This window comes from Carex rostrata, chromosome 1 (assembly GCF_964058835.1).
Source record: "Carex rostrata chromosome 1, lpCarRost1.2, whole genome shotgun sequence".
In the NCBI taxonomy this organism is placed as follows: domain Eukaryota; kingdom Viridiplantae; phylum Streptophyta; class Magnoliopsida; order Poales; family Cyperaceae; genus Carex; species Carex rostrata.
This window is the reverse complement of record NC_135918.1, coordinates 4,711,932-4,735,934: the sequence shown is the minus strand read 5'-3', so window position 1 is coordinate 4,735,934 and position 24,003 is coordinate 4,711,932. Positions and strand designations below refer to the sequence as shown.

General features: G+C 34.0%; 2 protein-coding genes across 3 annotated transcripts; both read right to left on the bottom strand.

The window, feature by feature from the left end:
• Positions 1-312: 312 nt before the first annotated feature.
• LOC144553340 (uncharacterized) lies at positions 313-1,638 on the bottom strand. The gene has a single exon (XM_078301461.1). It carries the CDS (start codon positions 1,514-1,516, stop codon positions 509-511), a length of 1,008 nt encoding a protein of 335 aa, XP_078157587.1. The 5' UTR covers positions 1,517-1,638; the 3' UTR covers positions 313-508.
• Positions 1,639-5,789: 4,151 nt separating this feature from the next.
• On the bottom strand, positions 5,790-12,179 carry LOC144553330 (RUN/FYVE domain protein). 2 transcript variants are annotated; one of them, XM_078301441.1, is made up of 7 exons: positions 11,790-12,179; positions 10,625-10,895; positions 10,224-10,326; positions 9,998-10,121; positions 8,952-9,662; positions 7,011-8,646; positions 5,790-6,482 (listed from the first exon to the last, which is right to left on the bottom strand). In XM_078301441.1, exons 2-7 carry the CDS (start codon positions 10,821-10,823, stop codon positions 6,031-6,033), a joined length of 3,225 nt encoding a protein of 1,074 aa, XP_078157567.1. In that variant the 5' UTR covers positions 10,824-10,895; positions 11,790-12,179; the 3' UTR covers positions 5,790-6,030. The 2 variants fall into 2 exon arrangements, with proteins under 2 accessions (XP_078157567.1, XP_078157577.1); XM_078301451.1 differs by having other exon boundaries at positions 10,625-10,890.
• Positions 12,180-24,003: the final 11,824 nt, after the last annotated feature.

Here is a 24,003-nt window from a genome sequence, read left to right as displayed (position 1 = left end):
CTTGTCCGTGTTTGGGAAGGTATGGACGTCCGTGTTTGGGAAGGTATGGACACTCGGAAGCCAGCGGGCAAGACCAACTTCGCTCTCTCTTTCTCCGAAGCAAGAAAATCCACACCGAAAATGAAGTCCGAAAATGAAGTTGAAGCTAGTTTGACTTTGGAGTTACGATGAAAATATCTTATTCTAAATTTTAATCTCTTTGCTGGGAATATTATTGAAGGTGTATTTAATTACTACGCACTAGTTAGTAATTACAACTTACGAGTGAATAGTGACGACAACAAGAAGCAAACAAGAGTAATTTACATCTAGTACGAGGAAAGAACAAAAATATTGCTCCACTCTCTATTAACTTCCATACTCTGATTACAGATAATTTTCTCTTTACATAAAAACCTCTTAGAACAGCCATTGCAAAAAGTTTAGCCCATAAAATTTACATCCACCACAAACCTTCACATTCTTAGTTTCTTAGCTCTGTCTTTGCTCTTTCACTAAATAAAGCTTCCTATAGGCTAAGACTAAGGCTAAGAGCAGCTTTGATATCGAGCCGCCATGCGTACGCCCCACCATCTAGCCTCCAGACATCGCACGGCGCCGCTAGCGAAACCTTCCCCTTCTTTCTACAAGCATACCATACGCGCACACGACACGTGAAGCCACCACACGTGCCCCAAGCTGGCACCAGACCCCGCGTCACAAGCCCCACTCTCACTTCCTCCTCACCCTCTTCCCCTCCCCCCGTCACCAAATTTTTGTACGCCCCGTTAGCCCAAGTTACCCGGCCCCACCCATCAGATACCAAGGCAGGCGCCTCGTCACTGGTGATGCCAGGCATGGCTGGTCCCTCTTGTCGCCAGATATCAATGAATCCCTCTACTGTCATCCAGGAGCCCACCTGTCGTACTGGAGTCGGTACCACCACAGCTGCAACAGTTTCATTTACTTGACTGGGAGAAGGGACCGGCTTCATCTCAGGCGACTCAGGCATGAGAGGAAGTGTAATCAACGATGATGAATCCACAGAGGTTGTGGTAGTGGTAGAAGAAGAAGGGGAAGGACATTTCATTTCTCGTTCTTCGGTTTGATTCACTATCGTGTTTGCTTTCTTGGGTTTTCGGCCCCGCTTGCTTCCTAGCCGTGTACCAGATGTTGTACCGGCAGGTGCTTTTCTCTTCGACTTGCCACTGCATGGGGTAGATTTCAGATCTGCAGTACCCGGTACGGCCGGTGCCATAGCTGCCGGTTTCGGAGCAATAGGTCGGTACTTTAGCATTATTCGACCGACTCTCCATGCCACGTCAGTATCCCCTCCGTACCTTGCTATACAGCATCCTCCTCTCCTCTCCATTGTTTTCTTCTTTTCTTTCTTTTCCTTTTTTCTTTTGTTAAAGACTTGAAAGAATGTAGGTAGGTCTCTGATTGTCTGGAAGGTACTGGGGCATGTTATGAAGAGATAAATAGAAGGGATGAGAGGACACGTGTCGGTTAAAGCACGTGTCGAGGTGGGATGCATAGATCAGATTGGTTCAAAAAGGACGCGTGGCTGGAATCGAGTACGAGAGCACGTGAAGGGATGCGAGGGGATTGGGTTAAAACAGGGGGAGCGAGCGGTAAGAGAAGGCGCCGCTGTCGGAAGGAGAGAGAGAAAGAAAGAAAGAGAGGAGACCAATGAGAAGAGGAGTAGTGTACATGGCATGGCTCAAGAGAAGAACACGTAGCAAGTGGGGCGTTGGGAAGGGAGAACGTATTTTATTTTTCTCCATTTATTTTAACTGGACTCCTCCGTTTACTCTAGATGATTGCTGAATGCGACAATTTAATAATGCTGACGTATTGGTGTTTAGCTAGTATAAAATGATGAATATGGTGATTTTTTTTTTAATGTATGCTTGGGTAATACATCAAAAAAAATATTATAATTATCATGTTATTATTATAAGTTTTATTTTGTTGATTGAAACATGATCCAAATGAAAGTAGAGACCAAGGGGTGCGTACTCACTAATCACTATAAATTGGTTTTCCTAAAAATTTTATAATTTTTAAAAAAATATTTAAACTTTTCTCATAAAATAAAATGACATGATACTTGTTTATCTTGTCAGGCAGTCCTGCTCCAATTTTAATATTCGGGTTCCACCTTTGTGTTGAAATGAATAAAATTCTGCTCTTTCTCAGCATCCAAAATTAATACGTAATATCTTTAAAATGTGCTAGTTCGGAAGTGCATTGTGACACTCCGTATAATTTGTTGCCTTGTCGGTGTCGTGCTTAGTTAGTGCACCATGTGAAATTACCTTGACTTGTTTCTTAAAAGGTAAGTTGCCGAATATGGTAGGAACTGGAGAGGCAGTGAACATGCCGCGACAGGGGGGTTCCCAACCTTTGCTTTATCTGGGAAAAGGAAATAAAGAAAGAGGGTTATAAAGTAGCGGTGGGGCTAAGATAGTTGGAACACGTGGACTAATTAAAAGAGAGAGATGGGATTGAGAGAGTTGCCATTATTGTGCGATGGTGGTTCGAGGGGACGCGTGGAGGGGTCGATTGCGACGTGGATCCTCACCCTGATCTCATGGCGTCACCACCCTATAAATTCCAATCTTTTGAAGGGACTGATCTAGTAAGAATCCTCTGTAACAGTTGTAAGTATCATTCAGTGTAGCTGGTAATTAAAATGGTAATCTTTAGGAACCGTTACATACTCATCATGTGTCTTTACTTTTTTAAAATCTGAATTTGGGCGCTTTTTTTTTTTTTTAATGAATTTGGGCGCATTTGCTTGGCAGAGAATCGATGCGCCGACGTAGCTAGTATCTCGGCTCTTCGATTTCAATAAATATAATTTTTAATTTGCGCTGATAACTAGCCTCCAACTCTCCAAGTTATTGCATCTCCCACCGGGTAATTTATTTGTTCACCTCAAAACAGTGTTTAAAAAATATCAATTTAGGTCGATTAATTAGCTAATTAGTCGTTAGCGATAATTAAACTGTTTTAATTTTTTTGATTGATTAGCCAATTATTTTTAATTATAACTGATTATTCATAATTAATCATTTAGAGGTACCATATCTGTCCGACAAACACGTACTGTTATTTACAACACTACTTCAAAATATAGACTTCAAGAAAACTTCTTCAACCTTTTAAAATACTTCGTCTCGAATGATTATTTGTTATAGCTCAAACAAATAATTTTTAAGCTGATATTGACGTATATAACACATTTTGAAAGTTTTGAAAGACTATCTTAAACTTCTAAGCTCATAATTTAATCATAAAACAAAAATGTTCGAATTAGAACGAGCATAATTTTCACCTATAATGAGATGTATTAAATTAAAAATGCATGCTCAATTATTTTTAAAGACTTTCTATTATTTTAAACTCTTCAAAATTGTGTTAAAAGACTTATCCAATGCTCTTTTGAAAGAAATTTATTGTCACTATCAACTACACTGTAATATTTCACTATAATGGAATACACACTTCTTTAAAATAAGAAGGCACTTTCATATTTTTAATGTAAATGGTTATTTTGAATTTTAAAATTCATTATTGAAACAAACAATGCACATTACTTTCAGTTAGAATTAATAGTTTTTGGATGGAACAAATGTCACTGCTAAAACGACTACTATTCTTAGCAAAAATGCTTATGTTTATGTTTAGTTTTCCTTAAAAACTCACCCCAATTTGTGCGGATTTATTTGAGAGGGTGATAATATTTTCTTAATATAAAAAAAGTAACACATTGACGTCGCATAACTTGAGGCTGATCTATGTGTATTAATAGAGATGCTAAGTTATTCTATAGTAATAATTTTTAGTTACGACTTACGAGTATTAAAAGAGTTTAACCTCTCTCATAAAATATCAAATATTTACTTATATTTTTTAGTAGTTAGAGACTAGAGTTCTATTTTGTAATTGAAAATGCTTGATTCAAATTCTGCATTTTATTTTTTAGTATATCTTATCAAGATTTTCTAATTGAGAGCTCGTGTAACTCATACATAGGTTTTCGTGTGTACCTTTATGTTTTATATTTAATTTTAGAACTAAAATAACAAAATCAAAATCTACTTCATCGCGGGGTCTTTGAACTCCTTTTGAAGGGACATTGTTTAAGCAAACCCAATTTAGAAATGTGCCAAGACAGAAGCATCCAAGGTTAAATATTGAAATGCACACAAGAAAAACACTGCGTTAAAGATCCAGTCTTAAAAGTATCTTTTTTAGATCTCTATGTTTCGAAAGAAGTACGGCTATAAATTCAAGATGTATCAAGATCACTTTGAAATAAGTATGGGTTTAAATTTTAAGGCACAAAATATAAACCTAAAATTTGGGAGCGTTCTTCTCAGTAAAAAATTATCTTAGTTGGCACAAATATATATATAATATACTACAATATTTCAAATTTATCTTAGTTGGTTTTAAAAGCTAGCTTGTTAAAATGCATTTTTTTTTTAAGAAGAAGAAATTTGGAGGTTAAGTCTCCACATTCAATTAATATGGACACCTAGAAATTAAAGTTAAATTTGAAAATGTTAAAAATAAAATGAAGAAAAGAAACGACAACAAAGGAAAAAAGAAAAAAGAAAATACTTGTATAGGAATAATTCCTACCACTAAGTGATGCCAAACCAAGCTCTTGTCTGATCCCTAGAATGAGTCTTATGCTTGTTTTACATTCTTATGCAAAAATTATTCTACATCTCTATCGTATGCCCATAGGATGAAGCATGTTGTTGCTTGGATCTGCCTCGGCCTCTGATGTTTACAACTTTAGAATTATATATCTTTCTTCTTATACTGACCATTGGTGAAGGAGACTTTGCCTCAGCATCCTGGAACCTTGGCTCATTTGTACTGACTTGAGCTGTGTGGGGCCACTGATTGAATAAGTGCTGAACTGATTCAACCCCTGCATGCCCTCCATAAGTGACATATATATGTTCGGTAGCATCCGCCTTCTGGACGGGCTATTGAAAGTGAGAATGCCAGCTGCTTCTCTTGTTTGTGTAGAGAAAAGTATATAGATCAAGTCTTAATGATTTTATAATTTTTATGTTAACAATTTAAGAGTAAATATACAGAGATACAAAAAAAAAAAAAATTACGAAGACATTTAAATTCTCCTGCTCGATCATAGACAATTTGAGCATCAATGCATCATGTTCGTGTTACGTTTCCTTGATTACATCTTGTACATGACTCGAGGTTACGACGTGTTCTATTATGATTTTCTCCATCTCAAGAGCTAAAGGGGGTTTATTGGTACTATCACTTGGCATTATATATCTGGATATCTTCTGTGACAATTTAGAATTTGAAAATAATTTGGTGGGATCTAAAATTCGTACTTCAAATATAATAAAAATAATTTGAAAAGTATTCATTTTTATTATAGTGCATTTAGATATATTAAATTGTAAGTTTTGAAAAAAAAAATTTGAATAATCTGGAAATGAGTCATATATAATTTGGAACAAATTCGTAGAAATCACAACTAATTCGAAAAAGTTGGAGAAAGGTTAAAAAAAATATTCATGGGAAGATGCGCCAAAAACAAATAATTTACAAATTACTTATGAATCTTAATACTGTAATTCGTGATTAACACTAATACTATAACTCGTGCATACATATACTGATAATTTATGTATAGGAACGCTCAAACTGCAATGTAACGCAATACTAAAGAAAACGTGGAGAAAGATTCCAGTAACCAAACTATTTAATTACAAAGAAGAAAAGAATATGAACACCATGTCTGAATATGAATATCAAATTTACGTGCCAACCCATATACTCGTCAGACATTTGAAAACGGATTCACAAGACAAATTATAGGTAAGAACCCATCGTAAGCATAAAAAAATGAAAAAAAAAATATTATACAAGAAAAGAATAGCTCAAAGCGCACTAATGCCCTCAGAAAAGAACAGCAGCATCACCACAAAACCCTAAAATTAAAATTAAAAAACAATAAAAGAGGCTTCAGCTGACAATGATACCCTCCTACATAATTGTACAATTACATTTTGCTTCCAGCTTTGCTGGTGGGGGCGGCGGCAGCTTTGGACCCTCATTTTTATGGACAGTGTCCCCAGTAGCCGGTAATGAATCACAATCCTTTGTATCCCCATCCTCAGCCTCCCCACTCTGCGTGGTATTTTCTGTGTCAGGTCGTTTACGTTTGACCTTACGGGCATTGACTATTCGCTTAACAGGCGGCTCGGTTGACCTGTTAGGTTTTGCAGTAGGATTATTTGTCGCAGTGATAATGGTGCGAGGCTCCTCAATTAATTCTTGCTTTGAGTTTTCCTTCTCTATTGCAATGGTTGCAGCTTTATAGGCGATATCATGTACAATGGAGCTGCAGAAGAGTATGGTATCAGTTGCCTCTTCTAATGTGAAGCTTCTTCGCATTTGTTGCTTTGGTGCTTCTGCTTTTGCACTGGGTGATTCTTCTGCCAAAAGGAAAAAAGAGATGAGAAGTATTAGAACAAGGATTCTATTATAATAAAAAAAAAAAAAAAAAATAAAAAAAATAAAAAAACAGACATACAGGTCGGTACAGGGATAGTGTAAGTCACTGTTCAAAATATCTCATTTCTTAATCCTGGTTCGTACTTATTTTAGGATAACACGATCTAAGAATTTATTATTTCCTGATTTGCTTATACAAGAAAGGTTTTGTTGATAACAGGTCTTCGAATTCGAGTTTAGACTGGTAATGAAGGTTACCTCATGTGTTAACTGACAATATACTTGCAACTTTAAACACTGAAGACTGAAGAGTACATTCAGGTCAGAGTTAAAATATACTAAAATTAATTTTAACTGAATATTGGAATTGGATGCATGTAGTTTTTCTGATTCAGGATCGGTTTCAGTCTGGTGTTTTGTATAAAGGAAAGAAATGATAGAAAAATGGGAAGGTAAATGGTAAATGAAGGAAAAAAGAAGAAGAATGGTACAACATCAACAACTCTTACCATGGTTATCACTGGAAACTTCAACTACACAAGATTTGACTGGTGTTACTAATTCTTCCTTCTCAGACCCAGTCGAGATATGGATTTCATTTAAAGCACAAGTCTTGGTTGCCTCCATCTGCTCTAATTCAGCATCATTCTTTATGTCCAGAATTTTCTCATCATACACATCAACAGATGCTTCTCTAACATCACTTGCTTCGTTCTCAGTAGAAATATTTTGTACCCCCTCAACATTTCGCTCACTAACTGAAGGTGATGCAATTTCTGAAGCCTTACTGTCCTCCATATCAAAGGAATTACACAGCTCTTCGTTATTCTCGCTTCTGGGGCCAATACGAACTGAAGAACCACTTATCGACATGTCAGACACTGATCCGGTGCTCATGCTACTTACATGACGACCTGAGGTTTTATTCCTACTGCTCAGAAGTCGGTGCAAGCGGGCCTCGGTGTTTCTAAACGGACCCAAATCAACAGAGGAAGAGGCTGAAGAGCTCTGATGTCCGAGACTTCGTTTTAGCACACTTGTGTTGTCTCTTGTGTAGGAGGGTTCTGAGCAATGTATATTCGTGGCAGAAAAGGATCGACCTTCTACAACTGGCCACTTGCTGCTGCTTGACCTTTGCATTAAAAGGACAGAAATACCTGTGCCTTGAGTGTTTTCACCTCGGTGCATTGGGCTCATGGTTGGCTCTATTTGGTGCAGCTTACTGTAAGAACCAAGGTCTGAAATAACAGGCTCTTTGTTAAGTTCTTCTAATTTTGAATCAGGAGGTGACTGTTGCCTCTCATTTGCAGTATTGATGCCTGTTGGTTGTGTACGAAGGTTATTCATTTCTAGATCACCAGATGGTTCTTTGGGAACAAAATTACCATTAGAATTGACTTCGGGAGCTGTTGTTGCAATTGTTTTATCCAAATTCAAATCAGTAGCTACTTGTTCCCTCAGAATTTCAATTTGCTTGTCATTGTGACTCTCCAAGACAGCATGCTCCATTGCATCATCAACTGTCAAATCATTGCTCTCTTCCGTTAGTTCCCTAGAAAATTCTGATAGTAACATAGAATATTCCTTTCCATAAAGAACATTTTCACTCTTGGCCTTTTCATGGAAATCATCTTCAATCTTTGTTGAAATTTCCATCTGAGCCATTTCATCCCTCATTACATCAGGTCGTAACACTGCAATTTTACCGGCCGTGACACACACCTCACAAAGATCAACATCAGCGTCATCCTCCATGATAAAAAACCTCGTCCTGCATCTAGAACAAGTGACCTCCACCATTTCCCTACCGAAATCACCCCGAGAATGTTCTAGAACCTCTTCATCATGGCTCAAGTTTTCATTTAACTCGTGAACTTTATCAAAGGCAAAAACTTCTTCATGTACCTCATACAGCCCTACCTTTTCAGATTCACCATCTGGGTAATCAACTTGGTCATGGTCGCTATCAATGTAAGGTGCTACAGTGGCACCATGCTCAGAACTTGCATTGCTACTTGTTGTCACAGATGAGTTTCTAGAAAACATTGGCCTGCTTGTGCTGTTTGCCTTTCCTGTGACAAATGAGGTGGTTGGGACACTAGAGAGAAGTGGCCTGAACATGTTTTGCGGGGCTTTCCTGTGGTCCTGAGAAACGCAACAATGATATATTAAAATTGGACAAAATTAGCGAAAGAGGTGACAGATATAAGTTCTCATATACTGAAACTTTCAAGCAATAATAACTTGAATTTCACTTTGGACATATTTGGCATTTTCTTTCACAAGTTCTCTGGATGGTTGGTACTAATGGGCACAACTGTATTGTGTACCAACTGCAAAAGTATAGCCAGAATGGCAACAGGTGTTGCATTGCTAGGTCACCTATTTGCCAACAGCTAAGATAATAAAAACCTTTTTGAATTAAATTAAATTAGTTAAGCAAAGCTTACCATCAACCAAAGTGCTGAATCAAATGACCTCTTTGGGGCGGACCCAACAGTGACGATATTCTTAGCAGGCTTCTTTGACACGGCAACAGTTCTATTCTTCACCATCCCAATATTTTTCCTTGCACTAACGCTGTTCGAAAAAGAGCTGATAGAATCCATATCATCATCCCCAGTACTATGTGAACTAAAACGGTCCCGGTCATGGCTATGAGATGTGCTGGCGCTTCTAGAAGGAGTTGGAGACATTGACTGCCTCCTATATTTTAAACTCAAGTCAGACCCGATACCAGATACAGGAGAGAGACCACGGGACCTGGATACTGGTCGATCAGGTAGAGAGGTACGTAAATTTGGTGGAGTCTCTGTAGGGAAACCAGGTGGGTTTGGATCCCACCCACGTATATTCGGTGAAGGGGAGTTACCACGGCTGCTCTTAACTGGGGAGATCCCTCTTTTTGGCTGGCTGAAGGAGCCAGTACTGATCCTCCGCGGTGTGGGGCTTGCAGACCGCCGTGTGGGGGTTGAAGGTTTAGCTGGTGGTGTGGAAGATCGCCGCGTGGGAGTTGGTGTTCGCACCAGTGAAGGTGAGCTGGCCCGTGAAGCTGAAGACTGTCTTGGCATCGAATGGACAGTGCTGACAGTGGAACGAGGGGAAGGGCTGTGCCGGCTTGGACTTGCACTGCTTCTACTCGATCTCTGTGTTCGCTCCATCTGTTGTTGCACGAGAGAGAGTGATGTAAATCCACAAATTAAATACCACCAATTCTTCCATCTTTATTCTTTGCTTTTCTAATTCTAAATCCCTAATCCTAATCACTTATGGTAAGAAGTAAGACTGAAATAATAACATGTATCCATCCAATGATTATGCAATTAAAAAACCTTGTTATAGAAAAAAGTAAATCTAGGGACAAAATAATTTCTACAAACTGGGTAATTCTGCACTTGACAAAAGCAAACAATGATAACCACAAGTGTCTTCAGCAAATAGCGATAAAATATTGGTAAATAGAAAGAAATTGTATGCAGTGTAAACTCTAGCTTACTGTTGATGATCTGGAAAGGGATTTGGTTTGAGATTGGGACCGGCCTCTCGTAATGACTTTCAATGGTGGCCGCTCCTCATCATCCAATGAAGGGAAAAGAGGAGTGTCAGGTGGAGTAAGTAACCTGTAAAAAAATTGAGAAAATAAATTAACTTCTATTTTTAGAAACAGGAACCTTTAAAAGGATGAGAAGTTTATTGGAGTATTTACTAGAAAAGGCACTCACCAGTCATAATCATTCTTATCACCTTCTGCATTGAGTAAATCACTGCTTTCACCTTTTGCAGGGATATTAACGGGCTTGATTTCAGAGAAGTATCGCAATTTATCTTCAAGGAAAAGCAAAAGGCAAAATAGTTAATATACAACTTACCCATACTGTCTGTTCAGATTGTACTAAATATACTTTCTAAGAAAAATGTCACGGCTTATTTTGACGTGGATTCAGGGGCATATTTGCCCATTAAATTAGAACGTAATTTCAATTTTGCATGTATTTTCCCTTAGGAAACGCTAGCTAGTTACCAATACAAGTACCTTTCCTTATTATATTGTTGACACCCTTTCTGTTTCTAGTAATCAGCTTTGCATGAAATTGAATTCTACTTCCAAAAACAGTTTACTTACTCAAGGACTCGTCAAAATCGTCTGACTGCAGAAGAAAGCACTCCTTCTCCTTCTCTCCATTCTGAATATCAGCAAACAGCAGCAAATCATCATCTTTTGCTCTATAAGTGAGGGTGTGCTCTAAGCTGCGGCCCCGCTTGTGAGCCTCCTTTGTTCTCTCTCTGCCAGGAGAGGCTCTTAGAGAAGGTGACGGGGGCATCTTTCACTGTTATAGGGCCCACAATTCAGTTCCCTCACCAGATTTCACCTAATATTGTCATCATTTCCTGCGCTTCAAACCATCATTATGGATCATTTATAAGTCAATGTGAAGCAAACTCCATTCCTACTGTTAAGCAGCACATTACTTCTCACAAGAATAGAAGAATGTACCCAGACGTGAGAAGTGGAGATGGGTATAGATGAAATATTGCAAAACTGGATGCTAAGTGAGTCATCAACTACAATCAAGGGTTAGGTCAGTGTAACATTGATAAAAATTTCAACAAGACCCCTAGAGGCTTTGAGAGTGTATTTAGTATTTTATTAATTATTACATAAATACGCACGTGACACTATAAATAGTATTATGCATGAACTTAAAATAAAGGATAATAGGGGCGTCTATTCTTTCCAATTTTTTAGCATAAGTGTTTCTGACAACATCTAACATTAGACAGTTATCTTTCCAGCACAAACATAATATGCACAATATCCTGGAAAGAAGGAATTCCTTTGGAACTAAGAATAAACATAGCCTTATTTTATCTTCTTATTTGACTATTTATTATACAAACAGAATTAACCAATTATGCAACGTGGATGGAAAAAAATACAAAAAATAGCACATCTGGAAAATTGACCTAAATACTTTGGCAATGACCAATTGGCTAACACCAAACCCAAATTGGATACCAAAACTATCAACAGAGAGGTAAAACAAATGTCGTGATATATTGATCAAAGAAAGATATCACTCACAGCTTATAATCATATAAAAACTTTGCATAAACCACAAAAAATTTAAGATGATCTATCAGGGATCAAAACCCAAGACCAATTTAAGAACAGAAATGTGCTCAGCATTAAACCAAATAAATATATTTTCAACCCAATTGACCCAAAATCCCAACCAACGACCAATTCTCCCGCCTAAAAAAAACGAGAATAGGAGTCATTGAATTACCTTTCTCACTCGCCAAGAGTCTTCGATCTACGCCACAGAAACCGGCGTGAATCTCGAGGCAATGTCCCCCAGATCGAATTGAGCGAGATCCCACACGCCACACCAAACCCTAGTTGTATAGTCGAAAACTTTCTTCACGGAGAAAAGAGCGAAAAGGCACGATGGATCGCTGAGATTTTTCTTCTTCTTCTTCTTCTTCTTCTTCCTTCCTTCTTCCTTCTTCTGTTTTTTTTTTTTTTAATAACTCATATTTTGCAGAAATTGTTTTTAATTCTTTTATGGCAACGAACGCTTGCTGGGAAGGAAAGAAACCTCTCTTCCTCAGTTCACAGCTTGGCTTCTCTCTGTTCACTGGAAGCGGTTTTTTCCTTTTCCTTTCTTTTTCTTTTTGTTTTTGACGACTTATTTTAAGGGACTTTATCAGATATACCCTCCTACTTTTTCCTATACGCTAAATATACACCTAACCTGCCCCTAAGCCAGGACTGACAAGAATACCAGGCTTGAATTATAAAATCACTGAATATAGTTCCGGGGCAATTTTTTAATAAATCTGAAAGTGTCGGGTGCTTGTGAATTTTTTACATGCCGCGATTGGAAAGTTGGAGGAGAGATTTTACCGAACTGCCACTGAATAGTAATTACTGCGTGAATAACGAAAAAGAGGAGGGAAAGATCGGGATCATCGTAATAATAATTATTGGCCTGATCATTGATTAAACGGGTCGGAGTCGTAAATCATGGATTTGGATCCACTTCTGAGGGCATAACCTATAGTTGAGACTTGAGAAGTGCTGTAATCCAGTAATAGCAGCGAAGCAAAAAAATAAAATAAAATGCTTTGGATAGCGATTTGCCGATTTAGCATAAATAGTTTTTGGAACAAAGTATCTTTTAAAATAGTTGTCACCCCGAATATATAAATTTACACTCACAAGTTGCAACGCTATGGGTAAAATAGCAAAAATCCTTTATTTAGAGTTCTTTTATAGTTCAATATACTTGCTTGAAATAACTCAATTTTTTTTTTCTTATTTTAAACTTCCACAGAGGTTCCGAAGTCGTGAGGAGAATCGAACTCTCGATCTTTAAGTAACCAATAATTCTACGACTTTTTTTTTCAAACCGACTGTACTATCTCCCCTTACGGAATAACTCATTCTTATAGATAGATATTTTCATAACGGGAGATTTTCTGTATACCCTTGAAAAACTTTGAAATTACATATTTTCTCCTCTAAAATTACAATATCATACTTATCCTTCTAAACTTCAAAAACTAAAAAAAATTACCCATTTTACTATTTATTAACAAATAAAAAATTTAATATGTTTCTAGAAAAAATGTCAGTCTTTTAATTGGTTAGTTTCTTAGAACAAATGGGTCATATCTTTACTTCTAACACTTCACAAGTATATACCTAAATTTCACAATGTAGGAGTGAGAAGTAGAGAAGTGACATGTTAGCTCTTGAAAACCGTTCAATTAGAAGACTAACATTTTTTTGCAACATGCCATTATTCTTTATTTTTCTAATAAATGGTAAAATGAGTACTTTTTAAATTTAAAAAGAGTTTTTAATATATAAGACATTAAAACGTGTAAATTTGTAAGTATTTGAAATTTAAAAGGATAAATATGGTATTAAGATTTTTAAAGGGGGATACGAAATTTCCAATTTTTTGAGAGATATATATGAAAATTTCCCCTTTTCGTAAACATAATATTTCATGAATAATTAAGAAAGAACTTGTGAGCAAAAAAAACAATCGTGAAAAAGAATGGGTCCAGGTGCTGTTCTCTTTTCGTGGAAAGAATATTTTTATAGAAATTGGTGGGATATTAAGTATTAACTCGTATAGCATGAAAAAGGAGTGAGGTTATGGTATTATGCATATTACACAATTATTATTGCTATGAATTTATATTTTTATTTATAATATTCATACAGGCAATTCGAATCGTTCAAATGTACTTACAAACTAAATTTAACATTTTTTTACTATTTTTTTGATAGGTAGAAATCACTTAATTTTAAAATTCTTAATCATCCAAAAATAGTGGTTGTTTATCTATAGTGAAAAAGTAGTACAAAAATTCTAAAACATCTAATTTAGTATATTTTTATATAGAGATAAATGTTTAATTTTTCAAATCTATTATTTGAACTTTAAAAATAAAAATATGAATATATAATACAAGTTGATATGTAATATATAGGAATATGCTAGCATGCTATGCATAGCATAGAGCCCCTCCATGCAACGCCTTGGATTTCGACTTTTCAAAATCCTAACGGTCGATCCGAACCGTTCATCTTGTTCTCCATATTAATATGTGTTTGGGGACCAAATTTTACATTTTTTTGAAATTTTTTTAGATTTATTGAAAATCGCTATTTTTTTATGGTCCAGATTTGCTGAAAACAGCGATTTTCAATAAATCTAAAGAAATAGTAAAAACATTCCAAAAAATGTAAAATTTGGTCCCCAAATACATATTAATATGGAGAACAAGATGAACGGTTCGGATCGACCGTTAGAATTTTGAAAAGTCAAAATTCAAGGCGTTGCATGGAGGGGCTCTATGTTATATATAGCATGCTAGCATATTCCGTAATATATATATTATTATAGCCTCGCTCTGGAAAAAAAAATTACGTCAACGTGTATCTGAGACATTTTCTATTGAGCTGAAATTTTAATGTATTATCGTTGAAATTAGATCTTCCAAATACATCCTTAAGAGTTTTCTAAATGTCAATTAGCCAAGCCACTTTCTAACAATGAAATGTTCCATGGTACATGCTTTGCTAACAACAAAACCAGACACGCTGATTCAAAACAAGGATGGCATAACCAGAGATGTAATAAAGGTCAAGTGGTCAACTGATTCTCATTTATTTTTAAATTATGGTGTTTATATAAAATTTTGTTATATAATTTAGAGTAAAATATTGTAAACAGTGGACATAAAAAATTTATATAATTAATTTCTAATATATATTTCCGCTTTTTGCTTCTGAACCGGAGCATACATGTACTTTTACGAACTGCAATATCACCTTCGAAATTCAAAATCTATACAGTATTTTCTGATAACATGGATCAAAAAGTCTATTCGATGTACGCTAGCTTTTGTGAACTGCAAGATCACTGTCACTGCCACCTTTGAAGTCGTTTGCCTTTTCGTTTGATAGATTCGATGGATGCTTTTGTAATTTGCACTAAAATTTAAGCGGTGATTTTGTAATTTTTGTATCTTTTTTTTTTCGTTCGATGTATCTTGTAAATATCTGATTATCTCGCACTCTTCCAAATTTACACGTTTTAGATACATTACATGAAGTAGTAATCGTGCCCGTGCACAGCAACAGAAGCAAATTATATAGTAGAAATCATTAAGCTCCTTAATAAGGAAGAAAGATAATTTAAATCAAATTTGTAGTGAAAAATAGTTAAATACTATATTTATCTACAAGATAATACATGTGAACTCTGGTGTAGTGGTAAGAATTTTGACACCAACAGAACCCAACTGGGTTCGAATCCAGCCTTCAGCAGAAAAAAAGAAAAAGGGTGCGCGGTGCACAGGCTCGGTCCGCAGGTGCCGTGCGTGGTTCAGAGGCGCGTTCCACGGGTGCAACGTGTGGTCTACGGGCACTGGGATCATATGCGGCGCGACCAGTGCATACTTAAGTGTTGAAGCTCATAATTTGAAAAATTCATCTATGTGCGATTTGGAAATTCAACGGCTGAACATCATTCTGAAAAAAAAAACAATAAATCAGGACCTTTGCAGAATCTAGACATTAAGCTCCTTAATAAGGAGGAGAGATAAAAATATAGAGTTAGGCTAATATGACACTAGTGTTATATAAAACTAAATAACACCACATCTTAAACCCTTAGATCTGCTTTAAGATTCGTACAAAATAAAGTGCTTGAACAGTAAAAGCAGATAGTACGAATCTTAAAGCAGGTCTAAGGGTTTAAGATGTGGTGTTATTTAGTTTTATATAACACTAGTGTCATATTAGCCTAACTCAATAACAGGTGAATCATTAATTATATATTCTGAAACTATTTATGTACATTAAATTGGACAGTCCGAGTGTTCATGCTCCTTTATTCACATTCTGAAATTTATCAATGCTAAATCAAACAGTAACAACCAAATTTATGCTTAAATTTTGCTATAATATATCTACAGTGTATTTTGATGTGTTTATTTATGTTTTTTTTATTAATTTAATAATCATAAAATTGTCAAAAATGACATATACCGAGTAACTTATTTTTTTTGCATAAATAGTTTTCTTGATCCTAAATTTAAAAGATATAATAAATATGATGCACTCTTTATACAAATATAAAAGACAAGTTAAAATAAGTCCGTTAGTTTTGATAATTTACGACCATAAATGTGATCCCAATTAATTAAAAATGTCACATACTATAATTATTTAGAAAGAAAAAATTGCGCATTCTCTGTGTTATTATTAACTCGATTATAATATTCTGAATTGTATTCACAGATCAAAACAAGCAGTTGAGGAGGTTTGGTTAAGTCCATAAATTCATTAATTATAATCCCTAATTTGAGCCAATAGTAACTTGTATGATTTGGTATTGTTTACGATATAAAAATAAATTTCTAACTCCTCGTCATTATTTAAAATGGTTGCCGTTGTGAAATTTTAAAATTTATCAGGAACATATTTAATTATGAGGTTATCCACGTATATGGCATCTGTCGTTTGTTAGACATATATCGTGTATCGACCATGAAAAATGAAGCAATCACTTGAATTTCGCTTACCATGAAATTATTAATCGGAAATTACACACCTACTCTTAGCACTATTACATATATACTAAATTGTTGACTTGCAAAAATGGTGGGGTCCTGGTGTCGTCGATTAATAATTGAAACCAGCTTTAGCATTATCCAAAATCTCTCTCCATCCCTGAACAGAATTCGTATCCTCTGCATTAACTCAAAAAGGGAATCTTTCGAGTATTGCATCTCGACCATTCAATCTGTTTTAAAATTCGTGCAGATTAGATCTATACTAATATTAAAGGAGCCTCTATGTTATAAGCAAGAATCGAATTAACTCTGTTTAAAATCAAACGGTTGAGATTCATTAATTCAAAAGATATCCTTTTGAGTTAATGCATATGATACACATTCCCCTGAACATGGCTATGCAAACGATTTTTTTTAAGTACATATTAGAAGTGAGGCCATCAAACTATTTAATATTTACATAATAATTTTATCTTTTGTCACTAGATTAAAAATTGATTCTCTATACAAATAATTTGACGTTCTACCAATGAAGGCATGAATGTAATGATTTTATTTAACGGGGAAAATTGTTGATATACCCATTGAAACATTCTAAATTGCTTATTTTCTTTCAAAACATTTAAATTTCTTAGTTTCTCATTTTAAATTAAAATATTTTTATTTTCCCTTATGCATATTAACTCTGATTTTTTTAAAATTTAATTAATTATTTATTTATATTTAACAGTTGAAATATCTATTTTGTCCTATTTTTAATGGACTCGTCCCTTTGATTTGCGACACCCTGTTTCTTTTTTTGTGATTATACCTAGCTAGCCGTGCAACTTTTGTGGATAGTTTGTCCATTATAAGAAAACATATAAGAGAATTAACAAAGTGTTGCAAGTCAAATGTATGTCCATTTAAAAATATGACAAAACATGTATTTCAACTAAATGATAATTTAGAATTAAATATTTAAATTTAACGAACACAAGGAGAAATAATATATTTTTTTAAATTTAGAATGGAAAAATAAGTTATTTCGGTGGTTTCATAGGAAAATATGCAATTTAAATTACTTTGATGCATATGCTTGCTATATATTATGAGAATTTAATATATCAAATGAATGTACCATAAAATTAAAGAACTTGAGCTTTATATTTACCGGGAAACAAAATGAAATTTTACTTGGCATTTTCACATAATATTTGTCACACAAAAAAAAATTATATTTTAACTATCAGGTTAAATTTCAAGCTACAGAAAACACTATTACTGTATTACAGCGATCTTAAATAATCTGTCGATTTAATGATTGTATTTTTTTTTTTTTTATAAAAGTCAGTTGGTAGAGCATGTCGTTAATTAAAAAGTAAGTATTATTGCAAAATATTCCAAAGGTAAATAGCTAGGTTAAAAAATATTTTATATTTTTTAACAACAAGCATTTTTCAGTTTGTCAATTTCACAACATATTGAACTAAATCCTCTTAATAATAAACTTTTAGGAACACCTGCGATGGCCATTTTTATTAATACTCTAAAAAAAAGATTTTTTTTAAAACTGCCTCCGCATTATATATATTTTTTAAACTGCCTCGACCATCAGGCCCATGGGCAACCCAGATCCTCTAACAGACCGCCTGGGAGCCGGCGGTCCTCTATTCTTATTTTTTTAGAGATCTTAATATTTTGATTTAAATAATTTTGTGAAAAAAAAGTTTTCTTGTATGCCAAAAAATAAGACATTTGATATATTTACGAGTGAGATGTCGCAATTCTTTATAACTTTGATTTGATCTGTTAGTTGGATATCACAAGTCTAAAGATAACACTAATTAAGGACTTGGCCTTGATTCTTAATAATTTATTTTATTCAAATATACACAAGAAAATATGGTTAGATTGCATCAATGATATCAACTTCTTTATTTTTTTTAGAGAATAATCGGAGAGCGAGAGAGAGAATAATTGAATGATTTGATTATTGTCAACATATATCATTTGTTCGGAGATAGGCAAACAAACACAATAAATAGTAAATGCATTTTAAAATAATTATATGGATAATTCTTGAATAATCTCTCAGGCTTTTGACTAGACAAAATACCGATCGTTGTACGCCTACCGTTGAACGAAAACTTAAACTGGATTTTTGAGGCACTAAATTATGTTTTTTTTAAATTCTGATGCTTTGAATGCTTGGGGGTGATCCCCGGGGCAATATTCAAATCCGTCTTGTCCCCCCCCTTCCGAAAAGTGGTCATACGCGCAAATCCGACTTTCCTAGCCAAAGTTATGGATGTTTAAAGTTTTTTCGAAAGCTAAACTTTAGAAATTCATAACTAACTGTAGAAAAATCCAAATAAATTGAAATTTATGTCAATTCTGTGTATTTTTGAATGCTCTATATGCTAATGTAATCACTTTTGCAGTTTGGTCCCTGTATCAATCCATACTTGCTGATTTACCAACAAAGGTCAAATTTGATATTTTTAGTGCATTGCACTACCAATGGCCTTTGCCTAGTGCTTGGCTGCTGAATTTGGACTTGGTACCAAACCAGAGGTCAGTCTAGGGTACTTGTGCATCTAATTTGAGGTTTCAACATATTTTAGTAGCTCTAAACTACTATTTTAGTAGCTCTAAACTACTATTTTAGTACCAGAAATAAAGAGAAGAAGATCAACAAGCTGTCAGAGCTTAGAAATTTTGTAATCAAGGCCAAGTCATTAATTAGCGTTATCTTTAGACTTGTGATATTCAACTGACAAATCAAATCAAAGTTATAAAGAGTTGCGACATCACTTCATAAATATATCAAATGTCTTATTTTTTGGCATACGAGAAAATTTTTTCTTCAAAAAATTATTTAAATCAAAATATTAAGATCTCTAAAATATATATATATATATATAGAGGACCGCTCGGCTCCCAGGCGGTCTGGTCCCTAGCGGACCGCCCCTGGCCCGGGCAATCTGCTAGAGGATCTGGGCCACAAGCAGCTTAAAAAAAAAAAATGCGGAGGCAGCTTTAAAATATCTTTTTTTAGGGTATTAATAAAAATGGGCGCACCTGCGATTATATTATTACATTATAAAATACTTGTAATTTCGTGCAGAATAAACTTTGTTAGATAACAACTTGAGAAACATACCTATCGGTAGTGTTCGGCAACTATGGCTTAGAGCTCTTTAGAGCTCTAAGGAGTCTTAAGCTCACTGAACAGGTGATCATTTATCAAGCTTAATACCACCTCATTAGTGCTCTTTTTGTCCACCTTTCTTAAGCTTGTCCAAGTTTTTAAGCCATGGATTCATATGACTTAAGCATTTTGTCAAACTTAAAGCTTTCTTAAAAAAGTTACTTTTTAACTTTATTGCCGAACGAGTACTCCTTATTGCAGCTTAAAATTTAATTAAGACTTAGCATAGTTCGAAATTCAATACTTAAAATTTATTATTAAGAGAACCCAATCTCTTTCTTTGTTTGAGTGAGGCTATAATACTATGCATAACGCCAATTGTTTTATACTATGAATTAATATTTTTGTTATTTAAAATTCAAACAATCAATTTAAGCTGTTCAGGATGACTTTCGTATAAAAATGCATTTGTAGATTAAATTTTATATTTTTTAGATAGGTTGAATATTAACTGGACATGAGCAGATTTATATTAAATTATTAATTAAGTGATTATTCTTTCCTCCTGATATAATAACCATGTGCAATATTAATCGTTGCACTGGAAATGAAAATTAGTTCATGCTTAATCGTTGCTGATTAAAATTGAAATATTCCAAACAAATAAATAGAGGTTGACATAATATTGTATCAAGCTTGGCTATCTTTGTTAAATTTTTAATCAGCAACTCAACATCTACGAGTTCTTTTCTAGAAGTTTCCAAGATTGACCTTGAAAGTTATAGTTAGCTTTTTTTAAATGTTGTAATGGAGATAGAAACTGTTTTGATAAAAAAAATAAAAATAATGTCAGATGATGTGGCTTGTCTGTAGATATTTAAAATTTATTCATCAATCTATACCGCGTTGGCGCGTTACATGTGAATTTTATTCCGTTCAAATTAATAAATTAAGTGTGATTTTTTAAAACAAATCTACGACTACGAACTCCACACAAATATATATTTACATATAATTAATTACACTATACAGGTGGAGATGTAATGGGGACGAATGATAAGGATTATGGTCAAGCTAATACAAAATTGCTCCTGATAATAATTAGCCAATCCCTGGAAATAATAGACAAGCATTTTTGAAGATAATTCAGGCATATTTTTAATGAAATCATATAATAATATATATATTACATGGTAAGAAGACTTTAATCAAGAAGGGGATGTGAGGTGATAACATGGTGCCATCTTTGTTCAATAAATTCAGTGGAAACAAGAAACCATTTTACTATGGGAGTGCGATTCTGGAGAAGTTTAGCAGCGCACTACCAATTTTCAGTAATTAAAGAATGTGATATTCCAAGGATTTGGCTAGTGATGAGACATGACCTGTCTTGACTTCGAAAGAGACTAAGCCTTGTGGAGAGAACGGAATAGAAAACTATTTTCGAACATTCAAAAAGAGATACCCCGCCTGATAAGTGATACGGCAACAAAAATTGAAAGATGGATGGTACGCCTAGCTGTATCATCAACTGAATTTGTATCTTGAATTGCTAACCGACTGCGGTTAGAATTTGTGTTAAAATGTATAGAATAAGGAGTTAATTTTTGTATTTAGGAAACTTTGTAATTAATTTTTTTTATCAACATAACTGTCGATTGACAATTTGCCAACAACCATAAAAAAAAAGACTTTAATCATCAACCGTTCGATCATACTTCCAATTCTGCATTGTTATCATTTTTGACACTTTATTTACCATAAAATTGACCATGAAAATAATCCAGAAACCAAATATGGATTATAACAGATCGTTTGTTTCCATTTTTTTTTTTTAATAAATTGAGTCTTTATATGTAGAAGTTGTGACTGTGCTTTCAGGCCAGTAATGTGAATGAAACCAATGAATTTGGAATTGCATATTGTAAAGCGATTAAGAAAGACATGAACTGTGCAACCTCCACGCTATTTTCTTTCTAATTTTTTAATTTCACTTTCATATGTGTTGGCACATAATTAAAGAGATTCTATATGCCAAAATAATTGTTTGTCCTTTTTGTTATGTAATTAATAAAGTAGGCCTAAAGTTATCCACATTAATATCATGCTAATGAGGTATGAATATGATGTGCTCAATTTTTTTTTTCTGTTTCATTTTTTCATAAGTCAAAAATTTATTTTAATTTATATTCTTCAATAATTTTTTATTATTTATTTCAACAAGAAAAACATCATTTTTGTGTTATTCGAGAATCTAATCTTATGCTAGAAATTCTTATTAAACATTTAAAGAGTATCTTTTGAATTCTTTAAATTAATAATAAAAAAGTACCTCCCTGATTTGTAAAAGTGGCATGAAGAATGTCCAAACTATATCTACAAATATCACTTTTTCTCGTTGCAGGAGGTAATTTATATAATTAAGTAATTAATTCATGAATTTAAACGTAATTATTATTTATTAAAAGACTAGAAAACAATCTCTTTGAATATATATATATAGAGAGAGATAGTCCAACTAACGCATTTCCTCTAGTATTTCAGCAATATGCTTTCGGTCTCCAACATCTATCGAATCGGCTTCAAACGGCAAATTCAAACAGTTCAAACTGATCTCTTTAACGAGGGCTTCATTTCCATATAACATTTTTGAATTTTTGAATTTATTTACTATCAAGTCAAGTGGCCGAAGATTTAATAAAATAGTGCATTAAAATGTGCACAAATTTTTTTGTATTTTGACCACTTTACTTGATAGTAAATAAATTTGAATATTTTTTTAATATGAAAACAAAATTTTCATTAAGTTAGATCGATTTGAACAGTTTGAATTTATCGTTTAAAATTGATTTAATAAATTTTAAAAAACAAAAAATATATTATTAAAATACTAAAGAAAACGCTTTAGCCGAACACACATCGCCGTGCTACCTTTCATTACCTTAATATACGCGAGCTACCTTTCATAACCTTAATATACCCGAGCTGGTGGAAACATACCAGCAGTGCATCTATATATAATTCTATTTATCCTATATTCCTTTGACAACTAAGATATATTTCATCAGAACCTGCCACTGTATATTAAACTTTATTAACCCTGAAAAGTACGCATTAATATTTCTTATACGAGGAACCAACAAATTTGGTATGGAACTATCAACTACGGATGAGAACCAATTGTTAACTCAAACTAATTAAACAAATTATTCAATTAATCCACTGGTCCAATCGCAACTGCTCTCTAAAGTCTAATTCATTCATGCTACGCAATATTTAAAGTAGATTTGAGGCTGTTATCAGTCCCTACCATTCGGTTATGTGGCGCTTTGTCTCGGAGCGGGAGGTGGTTCAAATGCAATGTCTAACTGAGAGAGATCGGTAAGCATCCAATGACCTTTCTAATCTCTCCTTTTTCTATTTCTAAATTTGGGTTTAATATTTTAACAGAGCTGTTTTAGCTTCATGCAGTGCACGAACCATATGTAATGCTGTTTTGATTTTATAGTCTGTGTGTTGCATGTAGCGAAAACAGCTCTGTTAAATTTTCTATCCTAATTATGAAGGATATCCCATTTATCAGGAAGAAAAGAAATGGCAGGCGCTTCTTGGCCGAGACTGGATCGTCTGATCAAAATCCGATGGATGGCGAAGACCGGTGCATGGTTCAGTCGAGATTCAGACCTCTTTAATTGTCTTTAATTTATAGAAAGCTGATTTGAAATGTCTGGATATGCTCAATTAGTGAGTGGATAATCCATGCATTTATGGTCCTTTCTACGAAAAAAGTGCAATAATTAATTATTCCACAAATAAATTACTTTTTGTCTTTCAAATTTTTTTCTTTCATTCTATATGTAGTTGGGAGATGAAAATGCTGCGTATTGCGCTCTACAAGAGTCCAAATAATTACTGACAATTACGGTTATTTTTGGAGCTTTGCTCCGGAAATTGAAATATTTAGTTAAAACACTTAAAAAAATTTAAATAAGACAATTCATATAAAAATGTTTAAATATAATTAATTTTGAACTTATTAAATAATTATTTTAAAACAATATGTATATTGAAAAAATAAAACGATAAGTTACGTAAGGATTCATGTAGAGAAACACAAAAATATTGTAGACGAAATTTTATTATTTTTTTACTATTTTATATTTTGACTTATATTTTTTTTACTAATAATGGTTAATGCCTAATAATTCATGTAGACAAAATTTTATATTTTTGTGAAACTCTTTTACTATTTTTTAAGATAGATACAA